The sequence below is a fragment of the Channa argus genome, chromosome 1 (genome assembly GCF_033026475.1).
Source record: "Channa argus isolate prfri chromosome 1, Channa argus male v1.0, whole genome shotgun sequence".
Taxonomy (NCBI): domain Eukaryota; kingdom Metazoa; phylum Chordata; class Actinopteri; order Anabantiformes; family Channidae; genus Channa; species Channa argus.
Genome location: NC_090197.1, coordinates 14862935 through 14879253, shown reverse-complemented (window position 1 = coordinate 14879253; position 16319 = coordinate 14862935). Strand labels below are relative to the sequence as shown.

General features: G+C 41.1%; 1 protein-coding gene across 1 annotated transcript in view; it reads right to left on the bottom strand.

The window, feature by feature from the left end:
• Positions 1-16319, bottom strand: part of jarid2b (jumonji and AT-rich interaction domain containing 2b) — a 96688-nt gene that overhangs the window by 38531 nt on the left and 41838 nt on the right. Inside the window, 2 exon segments of the mRNA XM_067500127.1 lie at positions 1964-2090; positions 9136-9262. Coding sequence (XP_067356228.1) covers positions 1964-2090; positions 9136-9262 — 254 coding nt within the window.

Here is a 16319-nt window from a genome sequence, read left to right as displayed (position 1 = left end):
TTCAAGATCAACTGAGTTTTTTCTCAACTACTTGCCGGAAAAAAACATTTTCTTTTTTCTTTTACATTTTTATCTTTAGTTCACAGTAAAGAAAATAAGATTTTCTATACAATCAAAAGTCTACAAGATCAAACTTTCTAGTCGCTGGAAAAGCTTCTGGGAAAACCTTAATATCTTATCAGTTGGTACAGTGGCCTTCTGTTTCAAAGCCAGGTAGATGAAAGCTCATAATGAGCTCAGATTTGGAGGTTACAGTATCGAATGACAGCTAGGATTTAGGCAGGTGCTTGACATGCAGTGAATGGAGCCTGTATAGGCTGCTCATTACAGAAGGACATCTGCTGCTGTCCAGCCCCGAGACTCCACCCCTAGCTTTACACTGATGCTTTGATGCCCTGTCAGTCTCTGTATGTGTGTGTGTGTGTGTGTGTGTGTGTGTGTGTGTGTGTGTGTGTGTGTGTGTGTGTGTTTGTGTGTGTGTGTGTCTGTGTGTCTGTGTGTCTGTGTGTCTGTGTTTTGTTCTGCTTCTGGTCTTTCACTCTCGCTCACAAACACGCTCACACCTGCCACCTACTGTGGCTGGCAGCTAGAAAATAAAATATGAGGACATTTTATGGATGCTGGCTTGCAACACCAAAATCATTCATGTAAAAGTGTATTGTTTATGTGTGTTTGTTTTCAACAAGAGGAAAACCATAGGCTTTGAGACACATCCATTTTAATCTGCTGTAGACAGTACAGAGTATTTGTAAATCATATTTTCCAGCCTGTGATTTCAAAACCTGCATCTTACTGAATGCATTAGAAGCATCACATTTTCCAAGATCCTTTATTCAGTTTTCCAAGAATATCTGTCTAAGAGACAGAAATTTTTTGTAGCAGTGTCTCAGACAATTGGCATTTCTCATAGAAGAAATCGGTTTCAAAAATTCACTCTTGATATAAATACATTCATAAAAGAAAATTATGCCGGCTGGAAATGATCAGCTTAACAACAATTTTTAACAATTCATTTAGGAATGCATGGAAACATTTGTTTGGGTGGCTAATTAAAAAAGGACTGAAATAGCATTTGCATCAAAAAAATAAGAGACCGCAGCACTCTTTTAGGATTGGAATTATTTACTCTTTTTTGCTGACTACCATCCTGTATAACAGAACCAGTGGGAAACGTCTTCTACTCCATTTCACTGCCAACACTTATGGGTCAAGGAAAAAAAACAAAACAAGGGAAACCAGAGAAAAAGCTGACCAAGACATGGCAACGACTACATATGCCAATCAATGCAATAAATAAAGCAGTACTCAATTATTTTGATTTGATGTTACAGTTGATTTTGTTAATGAAAATGTGTGAGAGAAGAAGTGAGTGAGTGTGTGTTTGTGAGAGAGAGAGAGAGAGACACACACACACACAGGGAGAGAGAGAGAGAGAGAGAGAGAGAGAGAGAGAGAGAGAGAGAGAGAGACAGAGACAGAGAGACACAGAGACAGAGAGAGAGAGAGAGAGAGAGAGAGAGAGAGAGAGAGAGAGAGAGAGAGAGAGAGAGAGAGAGAGAGAGAGAGAGAGAGAGAGAGAGAGAGAGAGAGAGAGAGAGAGAGAGAGAGAGAGACACAGAGACAGAGAGAGAGACACAGAGACAGAGAGAGAGAGATGCTATAAATGCTGAGGAACAGTAACAGAAAAGATCGCCTATTGCTCACTCAGCTCAGGGAGCCAATCACAACTACACTGCACTTACGGTTGTCAAAGTTCCCCAGCACACTCACATCCTCGCACATTCACACTTATAGTATCAGCACCAGCAGCAGCCTTTGGCTTGATCTCTCATATACTGACACCAACAGGCTCACAATTTGACACCAATGTGAGATTCAGCGCTCTATAAAGCTCTTTAATGGCTCACAAACAGGATTAGGGAACTAACAAACATATAAAACACACATACACTCTGAGCCTTACCTCTTCTTTGCAGGACTGTCCTCACAGTACTCGCTGCTCCCATCCAGACCCTTAGAGCGCAAGGACCCATCTTCTTTGTGGCTGCCCTTTGACCCCGAGCTGTTCAGCTGCCCATTGGCTAGGGAACCTGAAAATGCAAAGCACCACAAAGTTTAGTTATATACTACTGGGCTTGGAATCTTCTTCCTCCAGATATCTAGCATGATTTTTTGTAAACCATTCCTGAGGTTTACTGTTATTTATCTTATATAACTTCAGTCTTTAGGGAATACAATGTTTTTTTTTAATCTGACAATGTTAATAAAGTGTTCTTTTTTGTTTTTAAGTTTATGTGATTAAGGAACTGAAGGCAGATACACGATCCTGCTTTTCTGACAGTAAAGAGTAAATGGAATAAATTAAGAGACCACATATTATTCAAGCATTTAGACTGTACATCAATATCCCGAGCTGAAAACACCTGCAGTTAGTGCTAAAATACTGACACCGTTTACCCAGCAAAGGTGACTGAATGACGTGACATACATACAGTTGTTCAAACAATACTTTGATTTTAAGAGAAGGGAATTCATTTTCCTCAGTACATTTTTCCTTGTCAAAATGCAACTGCTGTTCTCTGTTACTGTACGTGACATGTGCCCTTTGACAAAAATTAAAAAACAAAACAAAACAAGCCCGAGGGCGTTGAGACAAGCGAACAGATATTGCTGGACTTGACATTCCTAGTTAGCCCAATTGACAGAGCCCTAATTAAATATTTAGCAAGCAACTCAGACAAACAAAATAAGCCCCCAGACAAATTTTTACATCAAAAGCAACAACAGGCACAGAGACTTCAAATTAGGTCAAACAAGAGGAGTGAAAGTCAATGGTAATTAAGGAAGACAACCAAATTAAACAGATATCACTAGACTTGATTTCCTCATGGGCAGTTCTTGCATTTCTTGGAACATGTCATGCAGGCCTGTTTAATTCACCAAAAGTGTGTGCATGAGAAAACTCATGAAGGAAACATCTGGGAAAGTTCAAAGCTTTTCAGAGGTATTTAAAAAAAGAACAACAACGGAGGAGCTGCCAAGAAGATTGTCTGAGTGTCAGTCATATGTTTAAAAACCTTGCTACTCTTACTGGCTGAAATATCACATTGAGGGGCAGAGGAGAAGCTTAAGATTTGTATAAATGAGTGAGGAATGCAGCAGTCAAGAATTAGATATGCACAACAACTGTTCTCCTCTTTTGAAAAGTATTCATGCCTGACTGGGCTTTGGTATGGCAAGTTGTTCAATTATTCACATTCATTTTTCAAAAACAAATAATGACTCACTGACTGTTCAAGCTCCCTGAGGTTTGTTTAACCAAGAATCCTGCCTTCATAAATTGTTTCACTCACCAACACCTTCCCATTGGTATGCCACTTTCTCACTGTATTCTAGCACATTGAGTTCCTAGCACACCCAATGAAATGCCATTTGACTGATGCTTTAGAGCAATGTGTCACTCACCCTGCACCACAAACTCCTAATAGTGGGTGTCATAAGAAAAATAAATTAAGATAATAACGACAGCATGGGTTAGGATAACTAGCAACTTGAATGATATCCTGTTAGCGAGGACGCTACCGTGGAACAAGCCCAGGCATTGTGTCATGTGAGAAAGATGGGATGGGGAGGAGAGTAGTAGGATCAAATGACAGTGTAGGAGACAGGATGAAATGAGCAATTGTGGAACAGGTAAAAAGAGTTTTCAAACATTTTATTTAACGTAGATTTATAAATGTGCTTAGGCTGAATAAGCACAGACACACACACACAGAAACCTTTTCTGATTACTGTATAGACATGGTACCGGTTGAATTCACCTCTCACACACACTCAGAGCAGGTCAGTACCTGAAAGCGGAGGTACAGTCATCAGACACACATCGCTGCGGTCAAAAAGTTAACAAGCGCCGACGTGATGAGTAAGGCCATCGCATTGCTGGCAATGCCTATAGGCCAAGGGTGAATCACAGCCTTATAATGTCTTGGTTGTCACGAAAGGCTTCTATCAGTATGCCTTTAATCAGTCAACAGTTTCACATAAAGTCCTCTGAAGTATTTTATAAAAGCAATTAAACCTTATAAAGAAACAGAGATCAGATCAGGACGTTTTTGTTTCTATACGAAACTATGAACAAAATTGTCAATAAAGACATTTGCAAAACACAAGCAAAAACCGTAACTTTTGTGAATGTGCAGGCACTACAAATGGGAGCTCCGTGCAGATTTTAATCCTAATGCTGGACAATTTGTTTTGCCTCTAAACTGGCACCAGTGCAAAAATAGCTCATTAACTTTAATTGTACTCAGAAAATGACTGACGCATAATGTCCCCACTGAATGCAAACAACCCAGTCTCCCTCCTTCTTCCTTTCTCCACTCCCTCCCCCCATCCATCCCTCCATTCCTCCAAAGAGCTGTTTGACATATGCTGGTTGCACATGAGTGCCCATCTGAGGGGCAGAGCAGGGAGTTTTGGGAAGCCAAAGAGCTGGGGATGGGTGAGTGAGGCAGACAGGCGGGGAGCCAAGGGCCGCTGCCTATCTCTCCTGTGCTGGTGGAGGCTGACGAAATGAGGCTGCAGAGCCAATGAGAGGCCTATGAGAAGGGGGCTGATGCTAAGACTTGGGGTGATGGGGAAGTAGAGGGCCATACTAGTGTGCTATCCCAATAGCTGCTCCTATGTGGAGGGGGGTAATCAGATTTATACATGCTTAACTAAGCCTATCGCCCTGTTATGTTCACCTCGGAGTCTCGAGAGAGCAGGAAGGAGTGAGCAGAGGTACGTAGCGTAACATGGCATATCACAGGCCTGAGAGGAGCCTATAACAGAGAACCAAAGTAATAAGTGCTACTATAGCAGTCTTGTCATGCCATAGGAAAAACAATCACTGAGGTCAGAGTGTGTTTTTATGGGTTCTTCATTACATTTACAAACAGGGTTAGTAAGAAAATGATATGGTAATGATAAATGTTTCTTTTCTTTACATAAAGAATTTTGCACAATTTCCCATTGAATCTCTGATGTTTTACACAACTTGAATCTTCCTTCCCTCTTGTAAACAAGATCACTAAACTTCAGTTTCATCCCCTTTGTTCAAGTGATCCTCTGTGCATGTGTACAATTAAAATAGTTGGAATTTATAAAAATGAATAATGGGAAGTTTAATTTTAGGGAAAACTCCCCAAAGTATCTATTCCCAGAAGTTATTCAGAGTAGAAGCAGATACTAAATCTGACTGACTGGAAAGAGGATTTTTAAATAGCCCCAAATATATTGCTCTTCCGTCCAAAATTGGACCTCACAACACTCTATGGCACTTACCACAAGCCAGAACAAAAGCATACAACAATGTGCAGTTCAGAAACATGCCATCTGCTCTGTGCAATTCAAGGCTGTAAATCTAAAGCATCAAAGGCAAAAATGGGATTCTGTAATGGCTTGAGCTGTGGTAGAAAAAGGAGCACGTGAGGACAAATTAGATGCAATTTTCTTTCACTTGCTTTATTCGATAGCTGAACTCTTCCTCTTTCATCTCCTTTTATTACACCTTCTATCCTGTTCTGTGCTGGTATTCCTTCATCCAACCTTCTCTGCAAAGTGATGCTATCACCAGAGAGAAAGGGAGGCCGTGCACTATTTTGCTGCCACGGCAAGCATGTGGATGTATGAGAAATACAGACAGAAAGCCGAGTAACAGCAGAGCGAGTGGCAAAGGAAAAGGGACAAGATGCATAAAAATGCAAAGCAACAGCAGGCCCTGTGACAGGCAGGCAGACAGGAAAAGAAGGAGAGGATACAGACAGAAATAGGCAAACCCTCTCTTCAGCCCCTCCTGGTTTTTGGCCAGCAGCCAACTCCTCCATCAATAGCACTCAGGAAAATGGAGAGGGAGGAAAGGAAAAGAGGGGAGGGAAGAGGAGAGATAGAGAAGGGTATATCAGAGGGAGATTGCGAGGTAGAAACGGTACAGGAATAAGATGCGACTTCAACGACTCAGAGAATTGGAAAGGAAGGGTGAGAAACAGAACAGAGGGTAGGGAAGGAAAGGGAGGGTGGCGATGGAGGAAGAATGAAAATAGAGGGAGGGTGGGTGGGTTTGCGTGACAGATACTGTAGATAGTTAAGACAGATGGGGCAGAGGACAGGAAGGGCAAAGCGGAAAAGAGGGAGATGGTGAGAAAGAAGGAGACGGATGGAGGGACGAGGAGTTACAGAGAGGGAGGGGTGGAGATACATAATCGAGGAGATTGAGCAGCAGGAGGGACAGAGGAGACAGGAGCTTACGGAGAAGGCAGTAACCAGAGTCCTATTGACGTGTAATGAAACCCTGTATCGCGGGAGAAACAACCGGAAGGACGGCCGGATAGAGGGGGATAGTGAAGGGAGGACAGAAACCAGAGGAAAAGGAAAAGTGTTGCTGTGACGGAGTGAGAGATGGGTTAGTGGGAGGGTGAAAGAGCGGAAGCCGGGATGCAGAAGGGCATAATGTCATTTGTTAAATAGTGTAGGGAACAAACGCGAGAGGCAGAAGTGTGATGGACACAGAGATGGATGTAGCTGCCAACAGCAAGAGGTAAAGTGGCTGGGGAGATGGCATGATTGCCCGTTATGTAGAGGGAGAAGGTTGGGTGGGGGGTGAGATGGACTGACACAGACAGACACACAAAGCTGACTGACAGACTGTCACTGACAGACTGCCACGCCCCCCCCGCTCTAAAACAGAGCTGGGTATGTATGAGAGTACGTGTGGGGGGAGGAAATGCTGCTTTTTCGAGACTCACAGACAGGTATTGCTCTAACCTTCTTCAGTCAGATAACATTTAGTTACACTACCACCTACTGCACTTCCCAAAATGGTGGATGGTTATCTAAAAAAAAAAAAAAAAAAAAAACACAAAACCATAGACTCTAGGTGGGAAGGAGGTCCTCTGCAAAGACAACTATGTTGTTATTACTCTTTCACTGAAACAATAGAAGTATTAATAATATTTCAAGCACAAGTAGCACAAAGACTTGTGAAAAAAAACTAGTCTTTGCATTTTTTGTTTACTATTTTCTGATGGCAGGTTTTCATGATTAGATAGATAGATAGATAGATAGATAGATAGATAATACATAAATTACTTACTTAAATGAACTTAACACTTAAGATTGCTTATTGTGTCTGACCCAGAATCCAAATCTCAAACATTTCATCTACAATTGTATAAAAAAAAACAATTTGGGAAGCAAAACATACCCCACTTTTGAAAACTTTTAATGATTGCCTGTTTACTGATTTTACTGATCTATTCAAATGTTATTTTTTATGAATTTCAGCAACTCCAATCAGGCTGATTGACTAACTAAATGTTGTCTATTACAGTAATCTCTTAACCATCATCTTCTCCAGTACTACTTAGGCAATATTTGCTTATCAGCTATTTCTCCAAAATGGCTGATAGTTTCTCAATAATGCCTGTGAGAGACTGAAAACCTGGCACATGTCTGGCCCCAACATAAGCCCAGACTCTCTAACCCACAGTCCTCTAAAACAGCAGGGGCTGCCCATTCAGGATGTAGCACATGCTGAGTGTGATCCTCCAAAATGGCTGACAGTTTCACCACAACATCTAAGCAAGACGGGAAACTGTGCTGCTAGTACAGGCTCCAAAGCCTTACTAACCCACAGTGCTCTAAAACAGCAGGGCCCGTCTTTTCAGCCCTGCTCCCTTTTGTGTCAGCGCGGGCTGCTGTCCTTACCCCTGGTGCGACGGGCCGCTGACGCTTTCTAATGAGTCATTTTTATTCAGGCGATAAGGTCAGCTACCCGTGGCGGCTTAAAAGGCCCTGAGGAGCTCTGGAGTGGCAGCTACGAGATGCCAGACAGACACAGAGATTCACTAGCTACATGGAGGGGAGGGGAGCAGAAGAAATGAGGGTGTGAAAAAATATAATCAAGAAAAAATAGGGAAAGAATGAAAAAAGGTATAAAAGATGAGCATACATTTCAAAAGAGATCTCCCTCCTATCTGTCTGCCTAGCTGGATAACTGGCTGGTTTCCTTGGCTGGGCGTGAACTCCTTTTTTTCCTCCTCTTTCCTTTCTTTCCATGTCTGGGTTGTGTTAATGTCAGCTGAGAATAGCTTCTGAGGCACGTGTGAAGTTCAAATCTCCTCTGTTGGCTGGCTGAGGGCTTTTTTGTGTGAGAGCACCACTGTCAAACAAAGACATGGTGGCAGCTTGGTTCAAAACAGGCTGTTCATCCCCCTGTGCGCTCGCTCTTCTCGTTTCAGGTTTACATAGCACAGCAGCAAAATCCCTCAAATGTTACTGTAGTGGGCTTCCACCTGGAATTGAATTTCTGTCTAACTAAGCAACTTCAAGTATTAATTCATGTCTGCCTTTCCATTGGTCCAGGTTTTAATCAGTCTGGACCCCAGAGAGAGTGTAAATGTCCAACCTGGAAAAGATTAACAAGACTTCTACACATGTTTTCCTGTGTGTGGCACTGTGGGAGACCTCATCAGAGTCTCTGTTTGAAGCGTAAACAACAATTAGAAACAAAAGGGGAATACTTTCAGTTCAAGGGTTCCTTTGAGGATGTGACACGGAACCAGCAAAGAAAGAAACTGTAGCTCGCTGCCCACTGACCCACAACAAAAGGCAAATGCGAGTCCTTGATCATCTGTTCTCATTGAATTCTCTCCATTTTAAGTGAGATCAGGTTACGGCGTCAAAGAAAGCTTGCTTAGTCTTTACTGGCATACAAACTAATAAAACCATCGTCTGCAATTAAAGGAATAAAAGATGGACTGCAAAACTGACCTCAGCAAAGCCAGGCAAAATTGTCAGCTCTGATATTTACTCCACAAAATTCCATTGTTGAAACTCCCTTTCTTGCTCTAAACAAGATGGAAATTTTCGAAGTGGTAATTTTTTTGCATTCGAATGGATCCTTTACTTAGTGGAGGGCTTTGCAAAGAGTTAAAGTGAAGAACTGTAAAGTCTTTCTTTCGGCTAAATAATTTCTGCAAAGATGACAAATATTGTTCATATTTTATCAAAAACCTATTCCAACGTAACCGACACACAGGTGAAGAGATGTCATAATGGTACAGGGTCCTCATATAAACATTGAAGTGGACTCGCCATTAGAGTTTGTGGTTCCATCACCATCCAGCTGCCGTTTCTGTGCACTCCTGAACTCTTTTAGGGAGAGGTAAAGCACCTTCCGCATCATCCGCTCCTCCGACCATGGGATCCCATCACTGTCATCCTGCAAGAACATCAGAGAGGGAAAAAATGGGTCAGTACAAATTGCTGTTGCATATGGGCAGTTTCACCATTTTAAGTATCACCTATGATTTATTTTATTGAACTTTTTTAAAAAAAAAAAGTCCTTAGTTCTATGGAAACAAATCAGTACCACAATATATGGAGTTATATCAGCAACTTTAAGGTGTAAAAATCATTACTAAATACTTAAAGGTTAAAATTTAACACCATTGAGTTTATAGAAGCTGTATTTCTCAGTATATATATTTATTTTACATTGCTCAAATTCAGACGGTGAAAGCTTTGCCTTTCAGAGTTATTTGCTTTTTGCTGGGGTGTCCCAGATGTTTGGTTTATAATTATGACAGTTCAACATTCAAGGGAATTTAAAATGTTGGCATTCTGTTACTGATGTAACTCAAATTAATATGCAATAATTAGTTTCCAAACAAAGATGGCAGACAATAAGTGGCAGGTTATATAAAGGCATTATGCAAGTCAGGCGCTTATGCTGAGCATTATCCCTTTGATTATTTCACGAGGACAGAAAAGTGTGACTTGACTTGACATTAGGGCTAGGAAATGGTAACAAGGCAGCTGTGTTGCGATCTTAAGGGAAAAACAAAGCTTAAAAAGCAAGTCAGTGCAAATTTGTACATTTTCTCCTTCATCTAACAAATGAATCACACTATATCTTTATGAACTACAGTAAAGCCTGTTTCACATCTGAACTCCGGACAATATTCGGAGAATTCAGCCTCAGACATTGTTCGGAGTGGCATTTCAGATATGTGACGCACAGCGGGATATCGTCCTGGTGTAGAAATCTGCTGGATTTCAATGCGCAATCAGCGCGCACAAGAGGCACAACATGTTGGAAAATTTGGGCTGCGCATCAGAGACATGCATCTAATAAAAACAAAAGGTTCTAACGCTCAAGTACAACCCCTGTCGCGTAATAGAAACGTCATCAACACGCCGACTTTCAATCGGCGCAGAGCGCTCACACACATAGTACGCGTTGAACCTGGGGGCTAAAAAGATAAAATCCGGATAATGTCAGCCATTTTTGTTCACACATACACCCTCTTCTAAAAAAGTCAGGATAATGTCATAATTCCAGTCCGTATACATGGACTTAACAGTCGGCTTTCTCGGGAAATTATCATGTATACGGGAAAGCTGGTTTACGGGGTAGGGGATTAGGAAAACCTGGTTTCTTCAAGTAAAATTTCCAACTGGAGAACGCAGATTACTCTACAATGTCTTCGCGTAACCAGGTTTCTAATCGGCTTTCTCCAACTGCGCATGTGCCTAACCAAAAGGCTGCAGACAGTAAACTGCACGCGACTGAGTGAAAGGAGAGATCGCTAACGGCGATGCCGCCTCGTTTTTCAAAACAAAATCCCCATAAGGTCTGACAGAAAATGAATTTACACAAAATGTCTCGTAGAAGTCTAAATAAGTCACTTTTCAGACTGTTGTGGATCCGCTGCGTGTGTGTTTCCTTTCTCTCCCGTTGCGCTGTCGCTCTGCTGCGACACGAACACACACAGACAGGCAGAGAGAGAGAGAATGAGAATAGGTTTTACTATAAATGCTGATGAACAATAACAGAAGAGAAAACCTGAAAGAAGTCTTATCTTAACACTCAGTCAGCTCAGGGAGCCCATCCCAACTAAACTGCACTTACGGTTTTCGAAGTTCCCCAGCACACTCACATCCTCGCACATTCACACTTTCAGTATCAGCACCAGCTGCAGCCTTTGGCTTGACTGTCTGTCAGGTGCAGTCCAAAAGAGCGTTTTCTGTCGTCATACAGTTACAATTTGTGCGCCAGCCTTCTAAAATAAGTCAGAGGCGGAGGAGAAATCAGTTCTGCTGCATGCATATGCATGCGGATTTCCCGTAACCATGTAAACACCGTTCCCCGATTACACGCAGGAAGCTGACTGAGTGAAAATAGCCTAATAAAACCATGTTAGTGTTATAAACCACCAGCACCAGATGCACCTACCTGGTACTTTAGTAGTTTAAGAATTGTGAAATTCAGTGAATGATTATTATTCTATTTTTTTTAAATGTATTTTGTTTATTTATTTATAATCAAAAATACACATAATATTCAAGAAACTGATGTCTTCAGCGTGGAAATGCACAAGTTAGGACGACTTTAAGAAAAACAGCAAAGTTGTAATATAATGGGGAATCTCTAGGTTTCCTTCTCCCTCCATTTCTCTCTATATGGTGACATTAGCATGACAACATTAGCATAACATAGCATTAGTTTGCAGCTAGACACAGGGCACCATATTAACATAACAATGCGCAAAAGAGCATCTCTGAACAATGCAAGGATAGGAGAGTGTTATGGTGATGAATAGGTAGGAAGCAAATGAAAAAAGCATCATGGGACTGTGAGTTCATGTGTTGCTAATCTCTCCCAGCAAGAGTGAGATAGAAGTTGTTATTGTCAAAAAGGCCACCAGAAGACAGACACACACACACACACACACACACACACACAGTCTTTTTTACCCAGTCAGTTTCAATCTGATCCACAAACGTGATGACAGAATGTTTCGCACATCAAAGCCTACATTTTTTTTATTTAAAACACTGTATTGCTTTAGTAGTTTTAATAAGAGAAATATTCTACTGTACGAAGCATTGTTAGCAGGATCTTTAGTTAGTGTCCCAACAGCAATAACCACATTTTGCTCCCTACACTCATTGCTCTGGCAGCTGTGTTCGATGTCGAGCAACGCTAATGACTAAAGGAAATGAGATTAGGACATGAGCAACAACAAAGAGGTTTTAATAAATAATGGAAACTGGAAATAGCTTTTCTCTAGTCAAGCCATGGGACGAGTGGATGTCAGCTATAAGGCTGGAGGAAAAAAAAAAAAAAAACCCTTTCCATCAAAAAGCTAATGAATGCTAATGACCGGAATAAAAACCACATTCCCGATCCTCTCAGCTCATCCCAAAGAGTAAACTTCCTTATGGCTGAGTCAAACGTAACGCAAGAGGCAAATGTGAAAAGAAACCTGTGTGGGAGCGTGTTCTGATCATCCAGTTGACTTAGATCGTTTTGAGTTGGCTCAGCTAAGTGGTTGGCAGACATCACGGTGACATCAGTGCTGGTTGGATGTATTAAAACTCTTCACTTCGCACATAAATGTTTACATAAAGACATTTTATCGCTGCTGTGATAACAAGATAACAGTCACAGTATTCCATTTAAAACAAGTACGCTCTCAAAAAAACAAGGGAGGATTTCAGATGGCTGTGTTTGGGGTAACATAGAAACTGAGGCTGTGTGTTGGCTGTTTTTCTATCTGAGTGTGTGAAAGAGAGAAAGTTCTTCTCACCCTAATATTATGCATCCTCGCCCAGCCAGGGGAATAAAATGCTACTGAAATGACTGCTGCTCATAAATGTTTTTGTCTTGTTCACTGCTACAGATCCTTTCTGAGACTGTCCATCCACACACAGAAACATGTAAGATAAAGATGTGATGATGCATAAAATATGCTTCTGATCAGTGCTGACGACCCACAGCTAATTATAGCAGCATCAAAACACGGATTTTGCAAGTGTGTTTACTTCGAATGGTGGCTTTGCACAAAGACTGAATAGTACAATAGATACGTTTAATTAAAAAAAGTTAGGTGCAGCTTGTAGTTCATTGAGTTTTGGTTAGGCGCTTAGATTTACGTCAGACGTCAACAAACAGCACGAAAATGGTGTCAGAACACTTCTTATTTGAAGACTTAAAAGTCGCAGGTGGGTCAAGACTTACAAGGTTGTAGGTGAAAAAACTACTTGGATATTTGTTGAGCATGGGTTTGTATCGAAAACCCTCTGTAATTAAAACGAAACCGATGTGACCTAATTCACTCACTCCACTCATTTCTTGACTCTTAATATTTTTTGACAGTATTGACAAGCCTGAAGATTTTTCTTGTTTATTGTGCCTCCGTTTTTGTTTCCTCACCGATATAAATAGGATTTTGCAGAGTATTGTTTTGTTTTCCCAGGTCTGCTCAGGGGCCTTGGGAATGAGGCCTCAGTGGAGCTAATACGGAGGTGGGGAGGGGGGCAAGATTAAAAGCTGCATGTCTGCACATGATGGAGCTGATGGGTGACAGCTATGTCTCCCTGCATACAGTATGCACACTGGCTGGTGCGCACACACACACAGTTCAGTGCACTGATTCTTTACAGCCTCTGACAGAGGTTGATAGGGTGTGTTTTGTGTGTGGCATGCAGTCCCTCATTACAATGTCACATGTGCAAGCACACAGACACATACACGGACACATACACGGTAAAGGCAGTGCAAGTGTTCAATTATGCCACTTTCTCCTGTTGTTAATGTCATCTAATCCATTCTGCGTGCATGTGCATGTGCATGTGCATGCACGTGTGTGTGCAAAAGCCTGCCAGGTAAGCACCAATTACCTAGACAGCTCACTGGCACTCTTTCCCTCATGGTGTGGCACAAGGCCAAATGTACAATGACACACACACACACACACACACACACACACACACACACCACTGACAGTATATCCCAGTGTTGTAAACACTCAAATATACAGCTTCTATGGTATTCATATCTGCACCTGACAGACACACATATACACACCTTTTCTGAGGGGAAAAAAAAATCCCTCCAAAAACTGACCTTATAGTTCATCGGAATTTCTTTTTCTCTCACTTTCTCCCTGGTTTCCTCTCAGTTCTTGGCAGTATGCCACAGATATTTCCTGCACTGTGTACACATAGCAACAAGGTCTGGGGGGGGATATGCTGACTTTTCATCAGCTGGGAGAGAAAAAAAGAAGCGAGCATTAAAGCTCTGCTCCATTACAGCTGCTGCACCTTTAAACCTCACCAATACTTCTTCATACCTCAGAAGGTTGTTTTAATAGTTTTTCACAAGCTTCGCTCACCTGCAGGTTAACCATTTGTCTGACCTGAGCGATCTGTTGCCATCTGCTGTTTTTTTCTTTTCTTTTTTTGCGTGTTCCTGTGTTTTCCCTGAATTTTCAGCATCGAAAGCAGCTCAATTCTTTGTGTTTTTCTGGGGTAAAATAAAGAGGAAAAGGACAGCAATGCGATGCCACATGCCTTCAAAGACATTCAGTCTGCCTGCCAGGGGGTAGATGTAGCAAGAGACAAGAGAAGGGAAACATCTACTAATATTAACAATAAAACCAAATTGTGGTGCAGCTCAGGTATTCATTGCAAAGTGTGCACGTGCGTGTGTGTGTGGTCTGACAGAGCTCTTTAGAGATAAGTTTAGAGAGATGCCAGCCATGCACATCCTGGCACCGACACACATCTAGGCCCTGACTAGCTCCCATCAGGCTGGTGGAATCTCACTAATGAGCACAGGGACCTTTTCCGTGTGCATGTGACTGTATCTGTGTGTGTAACCATGTAATGCATCAGTCACCTGGCAACCCCACGCCCAAATTCATTGGAATACACAGGCAACTGGAATAAATGCATGTGATTTAGAACCTTCAAGAAACACACACACAGTCTTAGAAAGTATATATGTGTAACAACTTTTTTACTGAGATCCTTAAACACCCAAACAAAGGTTTGACTAAAAGAATGTATGATACAGTATCACTGCACACACCAGAAGCAACATATTCAGTGGGAGGGGGAAAAAAAGTCAAAACATCTCAGCTAGGCAGCATTTTGATAACAGTAGAATATTCACAATCAGCATAAATTAATACAAACATTTTTAAAAACTGTTCCAGGTACGTATCAGCTCATCTAACTTGATAAAAAGGTGGGGCTCATTCTCCCCCTTAACCCCCAGCCGTATTCAAATATTAAGAGCAGGCAAATCAAATAACCTAAACTAAGAAACAAGTGGATTGCATTTGCGGTGTATAAATATGGATGCTGGAAAAAGAACCCAGATTAAGAATCAAATCCAAGAGAATAAGGGGATGAGAGATATAGATGGGAAATTGGTAAAGTACAAGGCACTTAAAACTTTTAAAAAATATACGCTTTTTTCCATACACATCTCCTCTTGTAATTCATCAAATAAGTGCAAATAAAAAGGAGGAAATACACTTCTTTAGAGTCCATGTTTGCCTTCAATATTAGAATGTCATGCACAAACTAAAGCTTCATTTCTCAAAACAAAAACATGCTCAACACTACATCTAACATCCATGTACCAAAAAGATAAAAGAACCTACTTCACCAGCTCTTCTTAAAACACGGGTGTTGGAAACCACCTATTAAAGACACACAATGCCTTTAATATCAGCGCCTCTGTGTACTTTGAGTCTGTGTGCAAAGTAATAATGATATATATATAATAATAATATATATAATAATAATATTATATATATATAATGAAATATATTATTATTATTATTATTATTATTATTATTATTATTATTATTATATTTATAGTTTCTATTTATTTAGTTTTTTTTATATAGTTTATATTTATAGTTTCTTCTCAATGTTGCTTTACCTTGTGTCTGTAAGGTGACAAATAGATTAGAGATAGTAGCATATAAGAAAACCAACAATGTGACAAAAAGCCATGCTAGTATCAGCTCTGCAGCTTAGATGTGCCAGCGTCTACTGTACAACAGAGACAGAAACCACGGATTAAGCAAATGATAATATTTGGCTCTTAGTGTTTCAGTTTTCAGTTCATCAGTTAATTGTCAAACATATCAATCTTGTATAGACAACAAGGTCACAAAGCTACAGTGAGTCAAAATGCTAGTGTGTATCCAACACAGCTACTGAAGAAAAGAAACCTTTGAGCTAATGCATGTATAAATTCATACACATGGGAATCAGAATACACGTACAATTCTGTGTGTATGTGCTAGCTGTTCTAAAAATAGCGCTCTGCTGCCGCCGACTGTGCAGATGTCATGGGAGAGGAATGTGGGCCATGTGCCAGCTGCGATCTGCTCTACAAAACTGGCCCAAAATCTGTTATTCTAACACACATTTTCCCTTAGAGGGGGGGATGGAGAGATGGATGGATAGAT